Source organism: Typopeltis vanoorti, chromosome 17 (assembly GCF_054136105.1).
Source record: "Typopeltis vanoorti isolate ZY-2024b chromosome 17, IOZ_Tvanoo_1.0, whole genome shotgun sequence".
Classification (NCBI taxonomy): domain Eukaryota; kingdom Metazoa; phylum Arthropoda; class Arachnida; order Uropygi; family Thelyphonidae; genus Typopeltis; species Typopeltis vanoorti.
Window position 1 is genome coordinate 64,671,775 of NC_143565.1, and position 25,750 is coordinate 64,697,524.

At 35.8% G+C, this 25,750-nt stretch overlaps 1 protein-coding gene across 1 annotated transcript in view; it reads right to left on the bottom strand.

The window, feature by feature from the left end:
- Positions 1-25,750, bottom strand: part of LOC150097448 (PP2C-like domain-containing protein CG9801) — a 124,549-nt gene that overhangs the window by 62,820 nt on the left and 35,979 nt on the right. Inside the window, exon 3 of the mRNA XM_090407354.1 lies at positions 9,990-10,097. Within this exon, the coding sequence (XP_090263480.1) occupies positions 9,990-10,097 (108 nt within the window). The remainder of the gene's footprint in view (positions 1-9,989; positions 10,098-25,750) is intronic.

Sequence of the window (25,750 nt, forward strand, 5' to 3'; positions counted from 1 at the left end):
GAACCTGGATAATGAGGCATAATTATTTGTGCCTATGGGCCCACAGAAGGTTTTACTAAGGTAGAAGTGGAGGAATTTTTTGAGGCTTTAGAGAAAGCAACTGAAGAAGGAAAAACTGGTCCTTGCTGGGGATCTAAATAACAAAGTAGGAAATGACTGTCAGACATACAAAAATATTTTGGGAAAATTTGGAGATAAGAGCAAAGCTAATAATAACAGCAAATATCTGTTGGATTTTTTCTCAGGACATGGACTGGTTATTAATAACACTATGTTCCAACATAAAAATGTGCACAAATACACATGGAGAGAAGAGGCAGAGAATAATAAAAGTCTCATTGACTATGTTATTGTTGATGATGTGATGTTTTCTCACTGGTGCAGGACACTAGAGTGTACAGAGGATTTGAAATTGGAACTGATCACCATTTAGTTCTTGAGCATGTAAGAAAGTTTTAAAGTGAATAAAAGTTGAGCAGCTCACAGATGTGAACTGTAGACTAAAATATACAAACATTATTCAAGAAAAAAATGAAAGAGTTTAAGAACAGGAGTGGCAAGCGCTGAAGAAAATATTGATTGATTCAGCCAGAGAGGCATGTGGTGAGATTGTCTCAAGGATAGAAAAAAACAGAACTCGATGGGGGACACAGGAAATTAAAGAGGCAGTGAAGGAAAAGAAGAAAGAATATCAAAAGTTCCTAGCAAATAAGTGAGCTTGTGCTCTTAGAGAATACAGAGTAAGAAAGCTAAACACTGTAAATATAGCTAAACAAAAGTCATGGGAAGACTTTGATAAGAACATAGAAAATAAATATCAAGAGGTGGCAAGATATTCTGGAGGTTGTTGAAGAAGCTCAGAAATCGAAGAATACAAGTGCTGTAAAAAGAAACAGAGATGATAGAGGTGACATGAAAAGTGAAGAAAAAGATATCCTTGAAGTATGGAGTAATTACTTCGAAAAATTGCTAAATGAAACTAGCAGTGATGACAGCACAGTGATAAAAAACACTGACCAGGCATGCAGTCAGGAATACATATCCATACTTGAAGTAGTAAAAGTCATCAGAAGGCTGAAATGTGGAAAGGTAGCTGGAGTAGATGATATTCAACCAGAAATGCTCAGGTATGGAGGTATAAAAGTCTTACAGGGGCTGCACTGCATAGTTCAGAGGGCCTGGACAGAGGGACGAATTCCAGATGATTGGAGTAGAGCTCTCATAGTACCCATATATAAGAAGGGGAAATAAAATTGAATGTGAGAATTACAAAAGGTATTTCCCTACTGAATGTTCCTGGTAAGATTTTTTTTTATTATTTAACACCTCCAGAGAGTCCAAAGACTCATCGAGGGAGGGCACCTGCTCTACAACTCTCCATCTCCACAAATCCACTAGCCACAACTACCTTCATCACCAACACTAAAGCCATCTACTGCTGACCACTAGTATTTTCACATACAATCACAAACATCCATGCCCATTGCGGGATTCAAACCCACAACCTTTTAGCTGAAGAGCGGATATGCTAACTACTCGGCCAACGAGAAATGGTTGAGAAGAATTGGGAAAGAGAAGCTTGGTGAAGAACAAGCTACATTCATGCCAAATAGAGGTTGTCAGGATCAGATTTTCAATTTACGACAAATAATTGAGAAGTCATGGAAATATAACAAAGATCTGTATTTAAGTTTTGTAGAACTAGAAAAACCATATGATAAGGTGCGAAGAGAGTAGCTATTCAAAATGCGACAGTTGGGGGGACATTATATCAAGCAAGACTTAGTCTTTATTTGAGTTGTAAGCCAGCAGCTAGAACTAGTACAGGAAGATGGTTTAATGTTAAACCTGGTGTCAGACAAGGATGTACATTACCTCTCTGTTATTCGTTATCTATATGGATCACATGATGAAGGAAAGTGGTATTAAACCCGATATCAAAATTGGAGATGTTAATGTCAATTCTTTGCTTTATGCGGATGATGTTATACTTCTAAATAAATCAGATACAAGTTTGCAAGAGTTCTTGACTAAATTTAATAACTTTTGTAAAGGTTGAAAAGGTTGAGTGTAAGAGTGAGAAACGTAAGCAGTAATTGTATATTTGTTGATCCTTATTCGCAGAATAAATTGCAGAATGGAGTGGATAAAAATCGGCATGGGACTACTGAAATTAGTGACATGTATATCAGTTCTAAAGCTGGTACAAGAACTAAAGGGAATCTGAAATTTTTGTATACCAATGCAAGAAGCATTCGAAATAAGAGGGAAGAATTTTTGGCATTAGTCAATGCAATCTCACCAAAAGTTGTAGGCATTAGTGTAACTTGGCTGTCAGTAGAAGATGTGGTCACTGGAATTGAATGTGATGGGTACAGTATTTTCAGGGATGATAGAGAAGATAGAACAGGGGGGGGGGAGTACTATTGATAATAGCTGATGAGTAGCAGCCAAAGAAAGTAGTATATCAAGATGATAGACATGTGAATGATTGTTCATTTCAGGTGGTCTGGTCTGAAATAGTGACCAACACAACCAAATATACAGTTGATTGCTGCTATAGGCTAGGGGATATAGGGGGTGATATTGAATTCATGGATCAGCAAATTAGTGCAATGAGTGCAGGGTTAGTGATTATTATGGGGGATTTTAATTATGGTGATATCAATTGGAAGGAGGAAATATCACGTGGCAAAAAGGAAATGGAATTCATACATCTTCTACGAGATAATTACTTGAAACAGCAGGAACACATGGTGTGAGAACAAGGGACACGTGGTGTGAGAGTGTTGGTTCAGAGGATATATGTATAAGTAAGGTGTCCTTGTTACCTCCAATTGGTGAGAGCGATCATTTGGTATTGACTTGGGAGGTTGCAAAATTTGTGGATTTCTCTCTTAAGAAGGGGTACATACAGAACTACAAGTTAGGCAATTATAACAAGCTTCGGAGTGAGCTTGCAGTTGTCCCATGGCAGAACATATTGCAGGGGAAAGATGTTAGCAGTGCATGGGATAAAATCACCGGATATCTGAGGAAAGCAATATCAGATTGTGTCACCATGGTCAGGAAGACAAACAAGGTAGGCGTTAGATAGATGAGTAGTAGTATCAAGCTTGATCTGCAAAAAAAAAGAAAACGTTATGGAGAATTTACACGGAGAAAGGCAATCGGAACACCCATGAGCAGTACAAGACTCAAGCTAGGAAGGTTACCAGCACAGTAAGAAAAGCTAAATCAGATTATGAGAAGACCTTAGCTAAGGAGATCAAGGGTAATACCAAAGAGTTCTTCCACTATGTGGCAAGTAAAAGAAAGAATGACTTCGGAAGGATAACTTTAGTGGGTGCTGAGTATTGAGGTGACAAATTCATTCAGATGGAATAGTAGAGTTACTGAGTGATCACTTTTCAAAAGTCTATCACCCAAGTGAGGACATCTCTGTAACTGTAGCAAAAACTAATGTGAAAATTGAAGTTAAGAAATCAGAGGGTACTTAGTATATTGCAAAATTTAAATGCAAACACTGCTGTAGATTTAGATGGAATATCAGCTCGGGTGTTGTGTGAATGTGCTAAGGAATTGTCAACACCTCTCACTTGGTTATTTAAATTAAGCTTGAACTCTGGTATGGTCCCTTGGGAGTGGAAGGAAGGCAAAGTAGTTCCTTTGCATAAAGGTGGCTCTAAAAGTGCAGTAGTTACAGGCCAATCACCATCTCGGGAGTGGTGGTACAAGTATTGGAAAAGTTGGTTAAAGACAAAATTCAAGAATGGGTGGATCAGGATATGATACTCTATAGGGGCCAACATGGTTTTGTTAAAGGTCGATCCTGCCTAAGCAATTTATTAACATTTTATAATAGAATGACATCTTAGTTGGACAAAGGAAATGGCTACACAGTGGTACTTCTGGAATTTGCTAAAGCTTTTGACAGGATACCCCATGGAATACTGTTGTGCAAATTGGAGCAGATGGGAATGGATACTAAACTGGTGATATGGATAGAAGAATGGCTCAGGGAGAGATACCAGAAGGTGGTGTATTGAGGAGCAGAGTCCAGGATGAGGCAGGTGACCAGTGGTGTGCCTCAGGGCTCTGTGTTTGGGCCATTGTTGTTTAATTTGTACATAAATGATATAGGAAACGGCTTAAAGGGAGATATTCAGTTGTTTGTTGATGATGCAAAGTTGGATAGCGCAATAAAAAATCAAGCTGATGTTGAGAGTGCAGGATGATTTAAATAAGCTGGCAAAAGGTATTGGATGTCAGTGCAATGTGGAAAAGTGAAGTTATGCATTTTGGGATTAAAAGATTACCAGCTGTGTATCACACTGATGGAATGGTACTCCAAGAGATTGATGAGCTAGGGACTTAGGTGCATTGATGGATAGGGAGATGAAGTTCAGTGATAGATGGCTAAGGTGACCAAGATTGCACATAGGATTACTTGGTTATTGAGGAACAAACTAACATCCAGAGATAAAGAGGTTATTATTCCCCTTTATAAAGCACTGATACTTCCATGTTTGGATTACTGTGCTCGGGTCTGGTCACCTGGATTCCTTGGAGATGAGGAGGTCGTGGAGAGGGTTCAAAGGAGAGTGACTAAGTTAGTGAGTAATGTAAAAAAATGCTCCCTACATTGATAGATTGAGAGCTTGTGGATTGCAGAGGTTAGATGATAGATGGAGAAGAGGGAATATGATAGAAACATTTAAATTACTAAAAGGTTTTTATAAGATTAATGCAGGGGAAATGTTTCAGCTGTGTGATAGTGATGGAAGAACAAGAGGTCATCCCTGGAAATTAAGGAAAAGTTTGGTTAACAAGGGTGTGAGAATGAGGTTTTTCACCTAGAGGGTGGTGAATGAGTGGAATGCATTGCCTGACTCAGTTGTGAGCTGTTCGTCTGTAAATGAATATCAAAGAGGTACTGTTTTGATAGATTGGATCTCCTGCGATGAGTCTACCGACTCCATGGAGATACCCATAATAATAATAAGTAATGGATATGTATGAAGGTCAGCAATAACAAGACAAAGACAATGAAAATAGGCAGAAGCACAGAAAATATCATCTGCATTCTGAATGGAGAACCTATAAAACAAGTAAAATATTTCAGCTACTTAGGCACGATTTTTTAGTGAAGATGGTAAATTAAATATGGAAATAGACAACAGAATCAACAAAGCTGGTATGGTAAGAAGTCAACTAAATAAATGTATATGGAATAAGAGAGAAATTAGTCAAAACACTAAATTAACTGTATACAAGACAGTGTTCAAACCAATTTTAACTTATGAGAGCTGGGTTAAAGTAAAACACTTGACCAAAGACTAGAGCCCACAGGTATGAGCATACTGAGAAAGATTAGAGGCATGAACAGATGGCATCAATGGCAATATCATATTAAAAACGAGAATATTAGGAAAGAACTTGATATTATCAGCATCCAGGAATGCACATTAGCAGAGCTAATCTCAGGTGGTATGGTCACTTAAGCAGAATGGGAGAAGAAAGATTAGCAAACAAGTGTTCTCTGCCAGGTTGACAGGAAAATGATCCAGAGGAAGACCAAGATATAGGTGGATTGATATGGTAAAAAGTGCCTGAAAAGATAGAAATATAAGATCTGATAATGTTGGAGTCTTGACAGGTAACAGATTGATTTTGAGGAAAATTGTAGATAGGAAGTTAGTAATGATGTAAGTTTTTCATGTAGTACGTCCATATCCTGCATACCCCTTGAGAGTACATGTCAGGAATTTGATGATAGTGATGGAATCTGGGATAATGGTGCACAGAGGGCATATTGCATAAGTTGGTAAAATAGTTCAAAGGATTATTTAGATGTTAAAAAACAAACTAATAAGCAAATATATGAAGATTATTTATTATTTCTCTTTATAATCCTTTCTTTTAGGGTTACAGGTGATCAGCATTCATTTTAAAAATTTTATGGAATTTACAACCGTGTTAAAAACTTTTTTATTATCCCGACGTTTCGATCTTCACATTAAGATCATCATCTGGAGCGTACATAAGTATACAGAACAAGCTGGGTTACATCATTAACTGTAAGCTAAAGAAACAATGATTTGATCACATGTTATTCGACTGGCGTGACCTCTGGTGAATAAAAAATAAATAAATAAATAAAATAAAACTTTTTAGCTTGATGTAAAAAAAAAAAAAAAAAATTAAAAATAAAATAAAATAAAACTCTTTTTTTTTTTTTTTTTTTTACATCAAGCTAAATTCTATTTTTACAATGACAGGAATAAACATTCTTTTAGATGGTTTTCTTTCAGAAACAATTGGTGTCCTATTTTTAGTATTACAATTCCTATATTTGATTTACAATACTGGATTTTCTCCAGTCCTGTTAATAGTTGTTCTTGGTGAGGAAGGTCGAATATAAGCCTTCCATATGTTTGGGATTTTTAAACCATCATTGTTGTTCAGATTGGGGTGGTTGCTGATAATCTCGCAGGTTTCCTTGAATTTCCGTTCATACCATGTTCTAGTGTGATGTAGACAGCTGGTGGTTTTCCAGTCAATTCTGTGTAAGGTATTCAGGGCATGATCAGAAAGGCCAGCTTCACCATAATTATTATATTTAATGTGTCTTTATGTTCTTTTTGTCTAATAGGAATAGTGCGTCCTGTTTCTCCTATATATGGTATGTTGCAAGTACAGTAAATCCGGTATACTCCAAGGTGAGCTAATGGAGGGAGTGGGTCTTTGGATGAGTTGAGTAAGTTTTTTAATTTTGCAGAATGTTTAAAGGTGGCTTTGAGGTTGTACTTTTGTAGTACTGTTTATTTTGTCTGATATTCCTTTAATGTAGGGAATGGTTATAGTTTTACTGTAGTCTGGTTTGTCTTTGTTTTTTATTGTGGTTTTGTAGAGAATTTTGTTTATAGTATTTTGGCTGTATCCGTTTTTTTGTAGGTTATTACTGATAATTTTAAACTCGTCTTTCAGTGCCTGTTCACTGGAACAAATCGTCTGAGCTCTGTTTTTTAGCGTGTTGATGACACCTAGTATTTGTGTTGGGTGGTGGTAGGAGTTTATGTGTATATATTGTCCCGTATGTGTCGGTTTTCGGTAAACAGTGAAGGAAAGATTGCCCGAGGGAAGACGTGTGACAAGTGTATCTAGAAACGGAAGTGTGTTGTGTTTTTCAATTTCAATTGTGAACTGTATGCGTTTGTGTTGTTTGTTTAGGTGGCTAAGGAATGTGTCTAATGTCTGGCGGCCATGGGACCAGATCGCAAAAACATTGTCAACATATCTAAGCCAGACTTTAGGTTTTAGAGGGGAGGAATCTAGGGCAAGTTGCTCAAAATGTTCCATGTGAAAGTTAGAAATAGGCGGGGGATAATGGCAAGCTCATGGCTGTGCCTTCTTTTTGTAGGTAGAAGGCGTTTTGCCATACAAAATATTCATCAAAGACATTACATTAGAAAAAGATGATTTATTAGTCAGTTTTGATGTCTCTGCCCTCTTTACAAATATCCCAATCAATGACACAATCCTTCTCCTACAAAACAAATTCCCTCCAGATATCACGGCGCTTTTTGCGCATGTATTACGGTCGGGTTATTTTGTATGGCAAAACGCCTTCTACCTACAAAAAGAAGGCACAGCCATGGGCTCGCCATTATCCACCCTATTTCTAACTTTTACATGGAACATTTTGAGCAACTTGCCCGAGATTCCTCCCCTCTAAAACCCAAAGTCTGGCTTAGATACGTTGACGATGTTTTCGCGATCTGGTCCCATGGCTGCCAGACATTAGACACATTCCTTAGCCACCTAAACATACAACACAAACGCATACAGTTCACAATTGAAATTGAAAAACACAACACACTTCCGTTTCTAGATACACTTGTCACACGTCTTCCCTCGGGCAATCTTTCCTTCACTGTTTACCGAAAACCGACAGATACGGGGCAATATATACACATAAAATCCTACCACCACCCAACACAAAAACTAGGTGTCATCAACACACTAAAAAACAGAGCTGAGACGATTTGTTCCAGTGAACAGGCACTGAAAGACGAGTTTAAATCAGTAATAACCTACAAAAAAACGGATACAGCCAAAATTCTATAAACAAAATTCTCTACAAAACCACAATAAAAAACAAAGACAAACCAGACTACAGTAAAACTATAACCATTCCCTACATTAAAGGAATATCAGACAAAATAAACAGAGTACTACAAAAGTACAACCTCAAAGCCACCTTTAAACCGCCTGCAAAATTAAAAAACTTACTCAATCATCCAAAGACCCACTCCCTCCACTAGCTCACCTTGGAGTATACCGGATTTACTGTACTTGCAACATACCATATATAGGAGAAACAGGACACACTATTCCTATTAGACAAAAAGAACATAAACGATACATTAAATATAATAATTATGGTGAAGCTGGCCTTTCTGATCATGCCCTGAATACCTTACACAGAATTGACTGGAAAACCACCAGCTGTCTACATCACACTAGAACATGGTATGAACGGAAATTCAAGGAAGCCTGCGAGATTATCAGCAACCACCCCAATCTGAACAACGATGGTTTAAAAATCCCAAACATATGGAAGGCATATATTCGACCTTCCTCACCAAGAACAACTATTAACGGGACTGGAGAAAATCCAGTATTGTAAATCAAATATAGGAATTGTAATACTAAAAATAGGACACCAATTGTTTCTGAAAGAAAACCATCTAAAAGAATGTTTATTCCTGTCATTGTAAAAATAGAATTTAGCTTGATGTAAAAAAAAAAAAAAAAAAAAAAAAGTTTTATTTTATGTTATTTTTTATTTTTTTACATCAAGCTAAAAAGTTTTATTTTATTTATTTATTTTTTTTTATTCACCAGAGGTCACGCCAGTAGAATAACATGTGATCAAATCATTGTTTCTCTAGCTCACAGTTAATGATGTAACTCAGCTTGTTCTGTATACTTATGTACGCTCCAGATGATGATCTTAATGTGAAGATCGAAACGTCGGGATAATAAAAAAGTTTTTTTAACACTGTTGTAAATTCCATAAAATTTTTAAAATGAATTTCTCTTTATAACGTTATGATTTAGCTGCACTTTGACTACAGTGCACAGATTTGGCCACCTGAGTTTCATGAGGATCAGGAAGAAGTGGTGAGAATCCAAAGAGTTACCAAGCTGGTGACAGGTCTATGGAATATGCTCCTATCAGGAAAGATTGAAGGCATGTGGATGGCAAAGTTCAGCTGATAGGTTGAAAAGTAGGGGACATATAGAAACTTTTAAGTTTCTTAAGAACCTCTGTTAGATTGACACAAAAGAAATTTTTCAATACATGACAAACAGAGGGAGAGAGAGAGAGTGTGTGCTAGGGTCACCACTGGAAGTTATGTAAGAGTGTGGTTAGTAATGATTTGTAAACTAGATTTCTTGTTTGAAAAGTGGTGAATGATGGCATATATTGCCAGAATTAGTTATGAATACCCTGACAGTGATTGAGTTTAAGAAGTATGATAAGTATTGTGTGTATAAAGGTTAGTGTAGGTGTGTCCCACAACGAGCCTTTTGACACCATAGAGATACCAATTTAATAATAATAATAATAATATTCACAGACAACACAGAAGTGTAAGAGCACAGAACATCAGTGTTTATATTCCACCAAGGCTGTGGTTATAAATGTGCCTGTCCAGCATAAGCTGAATTATAGTAATAGGTACACACTTCTGACGAGGAGTAGGTGAATCACATCAAATCAAAGAAAAGATTTCAAAGATAGTGGTTTTCATACCAGAAGATGTGAAAAGCACTTGGAAAGAAATCAAAGAAATTACATGTAGAATGTACCATGCCTACTATTTCATTGCTTTTTACCTATGCTGTGTTTACTACAGTTTGTTTGAAAATCAGCAATTTGCTTTGATTATATTACACAAAACAATTTACTCACATACCTGCGTTTTCTTTTGTGACAGGATGACACTCATATAGAGTAGTAGCTAAACCACATGCTTTATCTGTTGGATGATTCCAATTCTTAAGGCCTGCAATCTCTTCTTCATCTATAGAGAAATTTGCTTTTATAGATTAAAAATGAGACTTAAAAGAATGGTATGAGCCAATATGCACAGCAAGTTAAAAACATAGCATTTACACACACACACACAGTCATTCATAGTGAAGAATTTATGGAGACATAACACACGTGTTAGAATAATTACTTTACTTAAACTTTAGGAAAGTAACATTCAACATTTCGACCTCTATTGAGGTCATCATCAGGAAAAATACTATGTACAAGATACAAGCTAAATGCACTGCACTACACAAAAGCACGATGAATCTAAATGCTTGTTAATCATTTAACCTAGCCTGGCCTCTTCTAGAAAAAAAAATAATAATAATAAAATTAAATTAAATTAAATTAAAAATAAAATAAAATATAAAAATAATAATATAGAAGAGCCTGTGTAGCTCAGAAGAAGTGCCGTTTGTACTCTATGGCGCTTGACCACATGACGAAAGACTTTGGTTCGAATCTAGTTGCCGACTAGAGGAACATTTTCTAAGTCTTTTCTTGACCAGTTCCCGAGTTAGTCGATCTCTGGCACAGGCAAATGGTTTTTTTCCTCCCGGAAACTCAAGAAAGTCAGCCGTCGAAACCACATTATTTTCAGACATTAAAAATATCATGTAAGGGACCACGAGATGGCGGCACTTGTTAGCTGTCTTCTTCATTGCATACTGATTAATTAGTGATAGCCTTGGGCCAGCTATCTCTGATTGGCTACCAGTGGAGATTGAAATGCCCACTCAGTTTCCAAAAGTTAGATAGGGCTAAAATGGCATCGCCTACTCCCTATGTGGGAACAAAAAGGCATTAGCTGATTGATTGATTTGAAAAAAATAAATAAATAAATAAACAGAACATTAAACATTTCTAAAGTCCTTTCATATTGAGATCTTCTGTTTGGCTTGTTCTTGTTGCTATGTGGATTGCAGATGGGTCCTCCATATTCTTGGAATTATTAATCCATCATTTTTGTTCAGGCTTAGATAACATTTCAGCATTTCACAAGCTTCTTTGAATTTTCTTTCAAACGAGATTTTGGTGCAGTGTAGGGACTTGGTGCCTTTCCAGTCAATTCTGTGGCATGTTTCGAGTGCATGGTCTGATAGGCATGTTTTACTATAGTGGAGGTATTTAATGTGTTGTTTGTGTTTATCTTTTCTGATTGGGATGGTGCGTGCTGTTTCCCCCTATGTAAGGTAGGTTACAGGTTCACTGAATTTTGTAAACTCCTGGGTGGGCCAGGTATGGAAGAGCTAAGTAAATAAATTTCTTTATTTTGGATCTCCTTCTTTAATATACAACAGAATATTTATAGAGAACGAGTTTCCGAACTCTTGGCATAAATCAACTGTCATTGCTATCCCAAAGCAAGGCAAGGATCCAGCCCAGGCCAACAATTATCATCCCATTACTTTGACTAGCTGTCTTTGTAATCTTGAAAAAAAAATGGTAAATGCACAGCTTCCCTGGTACTTAGAAAGCAAGTTCTGCAGGGGGAGAGCACGCTCCAGTGGCTGGACCCTATCCATCATTAGGGTACTGAACAGCTACCGGTGCTTTTCACACATCACCCATTCAAAGTCTTTATGTTGAATCAAATGAATCCCCTCTGACTCAGATGAAAACATTTGTCTTTTAATTTTGCCTTAAAAATAAAGGCCCTTCCTTATCATCTTACATGAACTAGTTTCTTTTCTCTATGTTGGGAAGTCCAATATCACACACGTCAAACTGTCATGCATCCTTTTGGTATGCACATTAAAGAGGCTGTGGAAGCTGTTGGCCTGAACATGACAACATTATCTGCACCAAACAAAACAGCATTCCTCCATGGCAGGCTTGCATCCAATCTTACAACCTCTCCCTGTAGTCTCATACACCATCTGTCTCCCTTCAATTGTTCAATGCACACAGAGCAGCCCACTCTTATTTCTTACCATCTGTACTGATGGTTCAAGATCAGAGATCTGTTGACTGTGCTGCTATTTCCTAACATTACTATCTTAATCCAGATGTTATCCAAATGCAATATTTGTATAGCAGAATTGCATGCCATTCAGCTCACACTTGTGCATATAAAAAAAACTCCTACCAAAAGTGTTTAATTTATACAGAGTTCTCTTTGAGTTCTTTACAGGCTATCTCCTCTCTGGTGTATAATCCACACCAAGTGTGCTTGGTGAGGTGGTACAACTTTCGTACAAAATAAAGATCCTTAATATTTAATATTCGGTTCTGTTGGATTCCCAGCCATATAGAAATTAAGTGAAATGACATCACAGACGTTGCTGCTAGATGAGCTCATGCTTTTCGACATTCCAATATACTCACCACACACAGTTAATACAATCAAAGTTAATTGCCACCCAGTGGCAACACTCCTGTCAGGAAGCAATGACAAACAAATTGCATGAGACTTAGCCTGAAATTAACCATTGGCCTAATCAACATACAGAAGAGGAGAAAGTTGTTCCTCCTAGGCTCCACATAGGTCTCAATCATTTTACACATTCTTATTTACTGATGGCTGATGATCGACCTATGTGTGAGAAATGCAACTACCGGTCTCACTATTAGTGATATTCTGGTGGAGTGCCAGTGCTTCACACAAGAGAGAAATTACATTTTTACTTAACTGGCAGAACCCTATACACTCAAGCTTGGACAAATTGCATGACGTTTTTCAACTTTTACAAAGAATTAATTTATTCAAACACATTTGATTGTAAATTTGTTTATATGTAGATATCACATTGCAGATACTAAACCTTGTACATTTTATACAGGAAAACCTTGCTTAACACAATTAATTAATTAATCCAACAATCAATGCATGCTAAGCAAAACTGTGTTAAGGGAATACAATAAACAATAGGAATAATTATAATTCATCCATCAGTTAGTATAAATTTGGAAGAAAAAAAAATAATAAGCTATATTAGCGAATAAAATCATCAAAGTTAATAAAAATCAATTGCTTAAATTTTTATTTAATGTTTAAACATTAGAGTGAGCTACTTTTTTACAAAATAATTAAGTAAAGATGTTAAAATCATGCTCGACTTTTTCATCTTGTCATGCAATTTGAGATAGCTGGCGATTGCTTTATCAAGATTTAGGCAGACTTCGAAGCTTTGTTCCATATCAGGATCAGCATCAAACAAAATTTCCTTAGCATGCTCGATATGATTGTAAAGTAGATCAAGTTCTTTTGCAGTTAGCTTCTTAGTCGTAACATTCTGTTCTTATTTGCACTGCATATCATCTGCTTCTTCATATGCATGCTGTTCTTCTAGTTGAAGGAGATCATGCCCGCTTAAATGTTCTGAATGGGAATCGAGCAAGTTTCTCACATCTTCATTATCGAGTCATTAAATCCAAGTTCTTTATCTTGTATTTTGTGCACGATAAACATAGGCTTGAGTTTAAAGTTGCCTTCTGTATTGCCTCTTAATAAAAGTAAGATTATCTTTAGATACTTTGTATCCTGGTTGAGATGCTTCAGTTTTAGGAAGAAAAGATTTTGTTTGCATAGGCTTCAAAAGAGACCAATTTCATCGATGTTGAATATTTGCCAATCGTCATAATCACCTTCCTGAATTATCCTTTGCAATTCTTCAGGAAACTTAGCCACAGAATCTTTATCAGCACTAGCAGAGTCTCCAGTTATTCTTACGTTATGTAGTCCAGCTTCATTTTTAAAACTGGCAAACCATCCTAAACTCGCAGTAAAGCTTTCACATTCCTCTTGAAATTTGGTTTCTTTCAATGATGTAAAAGTATTGAGAGTTTTTGCCTGAATATTCCTGAATCCTCAATCCAAAGTGATAGAAAACACTCCATCTCAATCATTAAATGGCTTGTATTTCGGGTGATCTGCTTTCTTAAAGAAGCAGTAGCAACTTTTCCTTGTTCTTTGCTCTTATTTAATATATTTATTATTAAATTTATTTAATAATTTAATTTATATTTTATTTAATATATTTAATAGTCCGAACTGTAGACTCGTTGTATCCCAGGTCTCGCACAATCATTGTATTACTAGCGTTACTTTCACGTCTCTTAATGACTTCCAGCTTTTCCGCTCGCTACACACTAACAACAAAAAATTTTGCGTTAACTGATTAATCACTTGCTTAAAATGGGAAATAGTATCATTTCACTCAATGATAATCAGTTTCACTAACTGATTATCATGTATATTGATTTCGCATTAAGCAAGGTTTTCCTGTATACTCATTTATCTTCCTATGACTATTTATGATGTAGATAGGTATTTATTAATACTTTAATATGCAGATATTTCACACTTTGTGCATACATTTTATCTCATTTTCCAATTTATCTCACTATAATCTCCCTACTTTACAGATCTTTCGACAGATAATACCAACATGAAAAAAATTACACCAAAAACTTACAGAATGCTTTAAATGATATAATAACAATGGAAGAATTGAAGGACAACCTAAGTAAAATAAAAAATGGTAAATCAGCAAGTGAAAATGGGATAAACTCTGAACTGTATAAATTTGCTGGAAAAAAAAATCAGAGATTATTAAAATTTTTAAATAAAATATACACAAATTGACAGATACCAACAGAATGGGACACAAAAGGGATAAACCAAAACTTGCTAATTACGAGGTTATAGTTTATTGAATACATGCTACAAAATATATAGTAGAATACTTAATGAAAAATTGAAAAACATACAGTGAAAAAATATTATTAGAATATCAAAACGGATGCTCTACAATGGATTTCAGCTTTTTGTTTAAACCTATACTACTTATAGAAAAAAAAAAAGAGAATTTAATTTAGAAACTCATCTTCTCTTTATAGATTATGAAAAAGCATTTGACAAGTAAAAAAGACGTATACTGTTTGATATATTACAAAGAATAAATATACCTAATATTTTACTAGATGCAATATTAAATACATACATCCACTGATGCTGTATGGTCACTCCAATGCTCAGTGATGTGCCACACCAGGCCTCGCCATATAGTCCTGTTGTTTACTTTTCCGGAGACTTCAACTCTCTGAAGATTAGTTGCTCCACACACACACCATCCATCCATCTCATTGATGGATTTTTGGGTACTTATGGTTAATTGTATTTTTTAAGAATAATGAGCTACTTTGTGGTGATTTCCTGAATATCTGATTTGTTTTCCTCTAGGAGATCAATACCATCTGCAAACTTTGGATGGTTTACCATATTTACTCGAATATAACTTGCACTTTTTCCCCAAAATTAGAGTATATTTTAAAAGAACTAAAAATAAAATCGATAGAAGAAAAACTAAACAATTCCAAACAAAATTGGATAGAACATGTAAATCGAATGGTCAATTTCCGATATCCTAAACAAATAATAAAATAATACACCAACTGGAAAGAGAAGGCTGGGTAGACCTCAAAAGAAGATATTAGATGGATAATGAGAATGGAAGATCAATATGGTCTATATCCGTAATTAGAGTTATGATGATAATCTCCCCATAAGTATTTATCTATTTATTAATATCCTGTGTACTGCTGTAACCTGTCCTGACACAGTATGACCTCTGCTGTCCTTACATCATAAAACCACAAATCAATCAATCAGCTGTTGTCTTTATTAAAGATATTGCCTAGGTCATGTGGAGGTTTCTGTGGTTAAGAAGTTCAATCGAATTATGCCAGTTTTGTGACCACATTTTTATTAAAAAAGACTGTTTTTTAAAACTAAACAAGTACTAAAAAACAAACCTGACAAGTTTCGTTAGTCATCAAACTAACATCTTCAGGAGTAAAGATAACAGTTTAAAGCACAAACTATAAGAAATTATGAAAAAAACAAGTTCATTTATTGGTCAAAAATAAGTAGATATTGCTCCGCCTTTGTTGCAGGTTGCCCCTGGTGTTACACTGCTGGGTGTTGTTGGACTCACCGAACTTTATGTAGTTTTCTGTATTCGCCGTAGAGCTCTTGGATTTCCTGTCTTTGAGTTTCTTGTTTGGCTGGGAAGTGATGTGGTATTCAATATCCACTTATTTTTGACCAATAAATGAACTTGTTTTTTCGTAATTTCTTATAGTTTGTGCTTTAAACTGTTGGTTATCTTTATCCCTGAAGATGTTAGTCTGATGACTAATGAAACTTGTCGGGCTTGTTTTTTAGTACTTGTTTAGTTTTAAAAAACAGTCCTTTTTAATAAAAATGTGGTCACAAAACCGGAATAATTCGATTGATATTGCCTAGGTATTTAAACTGATCAACTTCTTCTATGGGTCCTCAAGTAGGATTTTTTTCAGTTTCTGCACATAACACTTCCTTCTTGGTCAGAAGCACATAAATTTATTATTGTTTCTGATTTTTGGTACTTATGGTTAACTGTATTTTTTAAGACTATGAGCTACTTTGTGATTTCCTGAATATCTGATCTAGAAGACTGATACCATCAGCAAACTTCAGATGGTTTACCATATTTACTCGAATATAACTTGCACTTTTTTCCCCAAAATTAAAGTCAAAAAATCGTGGTGCAAGATATATGTGGGGATTTTTGGAAACTAAAGTTTTCCAGGAAAAAACTAAATTGACGTTTGTAATTTGGGGATTTTTGGAAACTAAAGTTTTCCAGGAAAAAAAAAAAAACTAAATTGATGTTTATAATTAAATCCTTAGTATTCATTATAGGGGTGCTTAAGGGTCAAAGCTGTATAACTGAGAGGAGACCTCCACATAGCCTTTAAAGGAATGCAGAGAACTGACCAGGGCTTCTGACCTAATGTCCAATCCTCACCTTCTCGTGGTGCACCCTGTTGGGTATCTACTTTGATACTGAACGAACGAGGATGGGCTGGCAATTTGGGATTTAGCCGACCAAATTGTATTCTTATTGATTAAACCAAAATAAAAAATGATGGTACAACACGACAAAATTTCATGCCAGCTGGGGCGTCGCCCGGTTAAACAAGGCCCCCGTTGTTTTCGCCAGGGAACCAGGGTGAACAGTGAAAAGTCAGCTACTGGAACAAATCATAAAACACACCCCAACTCAACATCACCAGTGTTAAAGATCGGTACTATCAACGTAAGAAGCCTGAATGGCAAAGAAATGGAGCTAGCTGAGGAATTAGATAAGTACCAGATCGACATAATAGGGGTGACTGAAACAAAAAAGACCAAAACTGGTGAGATCTTTCTGAGCAATAAATACAAAATGTTATATTCAGGCAATGACAATCAAGGAAAAGAAGCAGTAGCCATAGTATTCAACACAAAATATGAGGCTAATCTTCTTGAATGGCAGTCAGTCTCAAGTAGAGTAATGTGGGCAAATATGAGAATGGGGAACTGGACAATGAGACTTATTTGTGCCTATGGTCCCACAGAAGGCTCTACTAAGGAAGAAGTGGAGGAATTTTTTGACGCTTTAGAAAAAGCAAATGACACAATGAAAAAGGAAAAGTTGGTCCTTGTTGGGGATCTAAATAGCAGAGTAGGAAATGATTGTGAGACATATAAAAATATTTTGGGAAAATTTGGAGAAAAGAGCAAAGCTAATAATAATGGCAAATATCTGTTGGATTTCTGCACAGGACATGGACTGGTTATTACTAACACCATGTTCCAACATAAAAATGTGCACAAATTCACATGGAGAGAAGAGGCAAGGAATAAGAAAAGTCTCATTGACTATGTTATTGTTGATAGTGATGTTTTCTCCCTGGTGCAGGACACCAGAGTGTACAGAGGATTTGAAATTGGAAGTGATCACTATTTAGTCTTGAGCAGTATAAAATTGAATTTCATAATGAAAAGAATAACATGTAAGAAAGTTTTAAAGCGAATAAAAGTTGAGCAGTTCTCAGATGTGAACTGTAGACTAAAATACAGAAAGATTATCGAAAAGAAAATGAAAGAGTTTGAGAACAGGAATCAAACCTTGGAGATTCAGTGGCAAACTCTGAAGAAAACATTGATCGATTCTGACAGAGAGGCATGTGGTGAGGTTGTGTGCAAGGATAAAAAAATCAGAACTCCCTGGTGGACACAGGAAGTTAAAGAGGCAGTGAAGGAAAAGAAGAAAGCATATCAAAAGTTCCTGGCAAATAAGTCAGCTTTTACTCTTACAGAATACAGAGACAAATGTAAGAAAGCTAAACAGTGTGTAAAACTAGCTAAACAAAAGTCATGGGAGGACTTTGGCAAGAATATAGAAAATAAATATCAAGAAGGTGGCAAAATATTCTGGAGGTTGTTGAAGAAGCTTAGGAATGGAGAAAAGAGTGCTGTAAAAGGAGTTAGAGATGATAAAGGTGACATGAAATCAGGAGAAAAAGATATCCTTGAAGTATGGAGTAATTACTTTGAAAAACTGCTAAATGAAACAAGCAGTGATGACAGCACAGTGATAAAAAACACTGACCAGGCATGCAGTCAGGAATACATATCCATACTTGAAGTAGAAAAAGCCATCAAAGGCTTGAAATGTGGAAAGGCAGCAGGAGTAGATGATATTCGACCAGAAATGCTGAAGTATGGTGGTATAAAAGTCTTACAGTGGCTGCACTGCATAGTTCAGAAAGCCTGGACTGAGGGACGAATTCCCGATGATTGGAGTAGAGCTCTCATAGTACCCATATATAAAAAGGGAAATAAAACTGCATGTGAGAATTACAGAGGTATTTCCCTACTGAGAGCTTTTCTTCCACAATTCTTCTCAACCGTTTCTCAAGTATACTTGAGAAACGGTTGAGAAGAATTGTGGAAGAAAAGCTTGGTGAAGAACAAGCTGGATTCAGGCCAAATAGAGGCTGTCAGGATCAGATCTTCACTTTACGACAAATAGTCGAGAAAGCATGGGAATATAACAAAGATCTGTATTTAAGTTTTGTCGATTTGGAAAAGCCATATGACAAGGTGCCAAGAGAGAAGCTATTCAATACGCTGCAGTTATATGGTGGTGTCACTGGGGCATTATATCAAGCAATACTTAGTCTGCATTTGAGTTGTAAGGCAGCAGTTAGAATTGAAGGAAGTACAGGAAGATGGTTTAATGTTAAATCTGGTGTGAGACAAGGATGTACATTATCCCCTCTGTTATTCATTATCTATATGGATCACATTATGAAGGAAAGTGGTATTAAACCTGATATCAAAATTGGAGATGTTAATGTCAGCTCTTTGCTTTATGCGGATGATGTTATACTTCTAAATAAATCTGCTACAAGTCTGCAAGATTCTCTGACTAAATTGAATAGCTGTTGTAATAGATATGGTATGAAGGTCAGCAATAAAAAGACAATGAAAATAAGCAGAATCATTGAAAATGTCAACTGTGTTGTGAATGGAGAACCTGTGGAACAAGTAAAACATTTCAGTTACTTAGGCACGAATTTTAGTGAAGATGGTAAATTAAATATAGAAATAGACAACAGAATCAGCAAAGCTGGTATAGTGGGAAGTCAATTGAATAAATTCATATGGAATAAGAGAGAAATTAGTCGGAACACTAAATTAGCTGTATACAAGACAGTGTTGAAACCCGTTTTAACTTATGGATCTGAGAGCTGGGTCAGAAGTAAAACACTTGACCAAAGACTAGAGACCGCATATATGAGAGTCCTGAGAAAGATTAGAGGTGTGAACAGATGGCATCAATGGCAATATCATATTAAAAATGAGGATATTAGGAAAGAACTTGACATTGTCAGCATCCAGGAATGCGTTAGCAGAGCTAATCTCAGGTGGTATGGTCACTTAAATAGAATGGGAGAGGAAAGATTAGCAAAACAAGTGTTCTCTGCCAGGTTGGCAGGAAAACGACCTAGAGGAAGACCAAGATGTAGGTGGATTGATATGGTACAAAGTGCCTTAGACGATAGAAATATAAGATCTGATAATGTTGGGGTCTTGACAAGTAACAGACTGATTTGGAGGAAAATTGTAGATAGGAAGTTAGTAATGATGTAAATTTTTCATGTAGTACTGTCATATCCTGTACACCCCTTGAGGGTACATGGCAGGAATTTAATGATGATGATGATGTACTCATTATAATTTATAATTGCTTACATTATTTATAAAATGAATACATTTAAATTTTAATTATCAACGTTATTTACATGATCGGCAGTTCACCTTCATCATGCAAAATATTTGATTCTTTAGCAACATTGCTTCTGTAATTAAATTAAAACAGTTTCATTATTGCCCGTCTTTTTATCATTTTGGAATCATAAGATCACCACTGAATCACCGCTGTTAGAATAGCAGACATGACAATTCTCCTTGTCTTTTTCTTCTGAGGAAATATCTTTGCCACTTCCAAATCAAAACAGGGAAGGCTCTTGGATTCAATAATATTCAATGAATTCCTGACACAATGTGGGCCTTATGCTAGATTGTGGTTGACCAAATTCTTTAGCAAACATACTTGAAAGTGGTTGCATCCATAGGGAATTTAAAAGGACAAAAATCATCGCTTAAAACTTGGTAAGCCAGCAGACAGAAGTGAAAGCTATCACCCCATACCCCTTTTAAGTGCAACCTACAAACTGCTGGAGAGACTGATTTTGGATTAGTGGCAAAATTTTGGAATGTATTCCAATAGAACAAGCGGGGTTCAGAGGAGATGCAGCTGCACAGATCAGGTCCTTAGCTTAATATCTTACATTGAAGCAGGGTTTCATAGGTGTCTGAAGACTACTGCAGTATTTGTTGACTTGACAGCGGCATATGATACTGACTGGAGGGAGGGACTCATATACAAATTCCTTAAAGTCATCCCATGTAAAATACTGGGGCACCTAGTAAACAAATTATTATGTGATCGATATTTCATAATGGGGGAAGTATCAGTGCTTAAAAATGGGCTACCACAGGGCTCGGTGCTAGCACCACTGCTTTTTAGTCTTTACATCGCAGACATCCATGAAACAGTAGAAAGTTTGCTTATGCAGATGATTTAGCTTTGGTGATCAGTGACAAATCCATAAAAAGAACTGAAGAAATACTGATGAATGATATGTCGGCCTTATGGCAATTCTATAAAAAATGAAGATTAACACCAAATCCTGGTAAAACTGAATGTTCTTGTTTTCACCTTAATAATAGACTTGAAAATCAAAAACCAGAGATATGTTGATAGGACATTAATCTCGTTTAATCCAACACCTAAATACTTGGGGATAACCTTCGATAGAACTCTGTTATATAAACAACATATGATTAATATTGCTGCTAAAGTATGTGCTAGAAATAACATAGTCCAGAAGCTCTGTGGTACTACATGGGGGCTCAAGTGCCACAACTCTACAGTGCACCACTTTGGGACTGGTTTACAGTGCAGCAGAGTTTAATATCCACCATGCCAACAAATTAGCTGTTCAACTTAATTTCACTATGTGCTTAATAATGGGCTGTATCATGGAAGCACACCCTTATAATGGCTCCCCATTCTGAGCCATATTTCTCCTCCAGAATTGCGGGACAGGAAGCTTTGCTTTGTGAATATAAAAGAAATCTTAAATAACCAAAACCTCCCAATACATGAGTTTATTCCAGATGCCTTATCTAATAGATTAAAATCCAGAAGACCTGCCATTACCACCTGTAATCTTCTTAGTCAGAATGTCAGCTTCATGAATAAGCAGACTCAAGTGCACTGTGGACTCAAGCAGTATCACCTGGTCCATAACTACATAAATATTCTTCAAAAACCATCTGGTTTGACCTGCCCAGGAATATACGGAAAACTGCTAATAGGATCTGTACAGGTCATGGTGAATGCGGAGACTTATTGTCAAAGTGGGGGAAGATACCGAATCCCCACTGTCCTTGTGTAGCTGAGACCCAAACCATCTGTCATATAGTTCAGGAATGTGAGTTAACGGCATACCCAGTTGAACTAAAGGACATTTTTGAACATTTTTAATCCAATTGACCGCCCAGAGGTGATCATTGGATTAAAAATACGATGTAATTTTTGTTTGAAGCTTGTCATATATTTAATGCCTATATTTTATTTGTTTGTCTATGTTTTACTTTATACTTATAATTTTATATATTTGTATCTTATCCATATTCATATGTATTTTATTTTATTCCCTTTTAACCATGTGTATATGCTATACGATAAATAAATAAATAGGATTTAATCATTCATATTATTTTGCTCTTTATTCTGTAATGTTGCGGACTTTTCCAGAGATCATCATGCCAAATAGAATCAAAGACTTTCTGTAAGTAGATAAAATTATGGCATGCTACTTTATTATGTTCTATGTATTTTTCTCCAATGATATGGAATGTAAATATATGGTCAATTGTATTCTTGTTTTTTCTAAATCCAACCTGGAAGTCTGAAAAATTGGATTCCATTTTTGCTTCAATACATGAGAGTAAAGTGTTCAAAAATATTTTGCTTGGGTGGTTGATGAGGCTAATTGTTCTGAAATTATTGCACTTTTTGCTGTTTACTTATTTTGGAATGAGAATAAGAATAATCATGAACCAATCTTTCAGCCAAGCTCTTACTGTTTTTCCTGTTTTTGATCTTAAGAAGGCACTTTGTACTTCTTCTCTAAGCACAAGATAATTACCATTCTTAGGACAATACCCCCTAAATTTTGTTGGTCAATATTTTTTCATGTTCATTAATATTTGTTCCATCTTCATTGTTAGTTATCTAGCTCTTATGAACAAAAGACCTTGGCCTATATTAATTTCTTAATTATTTGGTATGCTGTTTACCCCCTTTTTAATCTGTATATTAAGATAATTATACTGTTCATTGTTGTTCCCACTGTCATCATCATGAACCATGGGCTCACTGCCCGTTGGTGTCTGATTCCTCCTTCACTATCTTCTTCCACCTTTCTTTGTTCAGTGCACAGTATCACTGTTTTTGTACACCCATTGGCCTATATTAATTTCTTAATTATTTGGTATGCTGTTTACACCCTTTTTAATCTGTATATTAAGATAATTATACTGTTCATTGTTGTTCCCACTGTCATCATCATCATGAACCATGGGCTCACTGCCCGTTGGTGTCTGATGCCTCCTTCACTATCTTCTTCCACCGTTCTTTGTCCAGTGCACAGTGTCGCAGTTTTTGTACACCCATTCCACACCAGTCTTTTATATCATCTATCCGTTCTCTGTATGGTCTATCTCTTCTGTTTAAACCATCCAAAATACCAAACAAATGTCTTTATCTTCCAGTTCTCACTCATTCTACAGATGTGTCCAAATAATGGGAGCTTCTGTTTTATAATCTTCTGCATTAGATTCTCTTTTGGTTGTACCTTCAAACAGAGCTTTTCATTGGCGATTTTCTGTACCCATCCTATTCTTAGAATCTTCCTATAACAAGTTCTTTCAAATGACAAAATTATTTTTCTTGATTCCTTATTTATTATCCATGGTTCAGATCCATACAGTACACCGCTAAAGATGCATGTTTCCAGTATTACTACTCTTAGTTTTGTTTGCAGGCTGATCACTTTACTTTTCCAGATGTTATCCATGGCCTTCAGATTTGTTCTTCCCTTTGCAATCCTGATCTTTATTTCTTTTTTACAGTCCAAATCATATGTCAGTTTACTTTCCAAATATGTGAATTGTTCTACATTTTCTATATCAATTCCATCCACTTGTATCTTTTGTTTCATGTCTTGGGTTTTTCCAAGTTCATAACAAGTCCAAATCTCTTCCGTTCCTCATTTAACAGTTTCAGTGTTTTTTATAGTTCTCTTTTGTCTTCTTCAATAATAACAATATCATCTGCAAATCTCAGATTGTTAATTCTCATTCCATGTACAGATATTCATTTTGCATCTTCCTTCAGTTTGTCCATTGCTCTTTCTAAATGTGCGATGAAAATGCATGGTGATATTGGATCTCCCTATCTAGTGTCTCTGCTTGTTCTAAACCATTTCCCCAAATCATCACCTATTCTAACTGCTGCAACTGCATTCTGATAAACATCTTTTCATATAGCTATTAGTTTTTTTATCAATTCCATGAGATTCCAGAACTGCTAATGTCACTTTCTGGTCAATACTGTCAAATGCTTTCTGAAAATCAACAAAGCAAGTATATGTGTTTTTGTTTTTTCTCCTAGCTTTCTCTGCTATTAACCACATTGTTAAAATTGGTTGAACTGTAGTTCTATCCTTCCTAAATCCTGCTTGCTCGTCTGCAATGTATGCTTCCAATTGTGTTCTCAATCTTCTGTCAATATCATCATCACTTTACCAAGGTGATTTGTCAAGGCAACTGTTCTATAATTTTTACATTCTAGCTTATTTCCTTTCTTGTATAATGTCACTAATATTGATTTCACCCACTCCTCTGGCATTTTCCCTTCTTTCCATACCATATTACATAGTTGGTGCATTTCTGTAACCATACTTTCACCACCATATTTAATCATTTCTCCAGTGATGTTATCGTTACCAGGACTCTTGTTGTGTTTTAGCCGTCCTATCGCTTTTTCTACCTCTCCTCTTAAAATGTCCATATCATGTTCATTACCTGGTGGTGATATCTGCTTCAATTCTTCAGTCAGTTTCCCAATGCTATCTAAATCTAGTTTTTCTTCATATAACTCACTACAGTATCATGTATACAATTTTTTCTTTATTCATCAATACTTTGCCTTTTTCATCTTTAATTGTGGTCTGTTTTGGTTGCCACTTTCTATTAATGGTTCTGATCATTTTGCATACCTCCCTTGTTTTATGCTCTCCATAGTACTGTTCTATATTATTGCATTGGGCTTCTAACCATTTCATCTTATCCGTTCTGACTGCTTTTTTCACCTCATTACACTTTCTTCTATATTGCTCTTCAATTTGTTCTGATGTATCACTTCTTATCTTCAACATTCTTTTCTCCTGTACTAACTTCAGTGTTTCTTGTGTAATCCATTTCTTTTTGATCTTCTCTTCTTCTGGTACTGTTTCTTCAACTGCATCTTCTATCGCCTTCATTACTTCTTTCACTATTAGATTCGAGTTTTTTTCTTTCTCCACACTTTTAAGTTTCCCTTCTAACACTGTTCTGTACCTTCTTCCTATTTCTGCTTCACTTATTCGTGCTATGTCTCTTCTATTCTGATGTTGGGATTTATATATCTTTTTTAATTTCAACTTGATGTTTGCAACCACTAAACTATGATCCGAGTCTATATCCGCTCCTTGAAAAGTTTGACATATCTGTACTGATGTTATCCATCTTCTTTTAATCATATCAAGCATGTTCTTGGTTTTCCCATCATTTGATCGCCACATCCATTTTCTATACTCCTTTTGTTGGAATCTTGTGTTACGAATCATCATCTCGTGGTCCACAGCAAATTCTAACAATTTTTCACCTCGTTCATTTCTTTCTCCAGAACCATATTTTCCCATGACTCTTTCTCAACCATCATTATCTATTCCAACATTGGCATTCCAATTGCCTTCAATAATTAGCACATCTTGCTTTGGTATCATTTATATTGTCTCTGTCAGATCTTTGCAGAATAAGTCAATATCCTCATCTGTGCTGTCAGATGTGGGTGCATATATCTGGACTATTGATATGTTGAATAGTTTTGCCTGAAATCTTGCCACTATGATTCGTTCATTGAC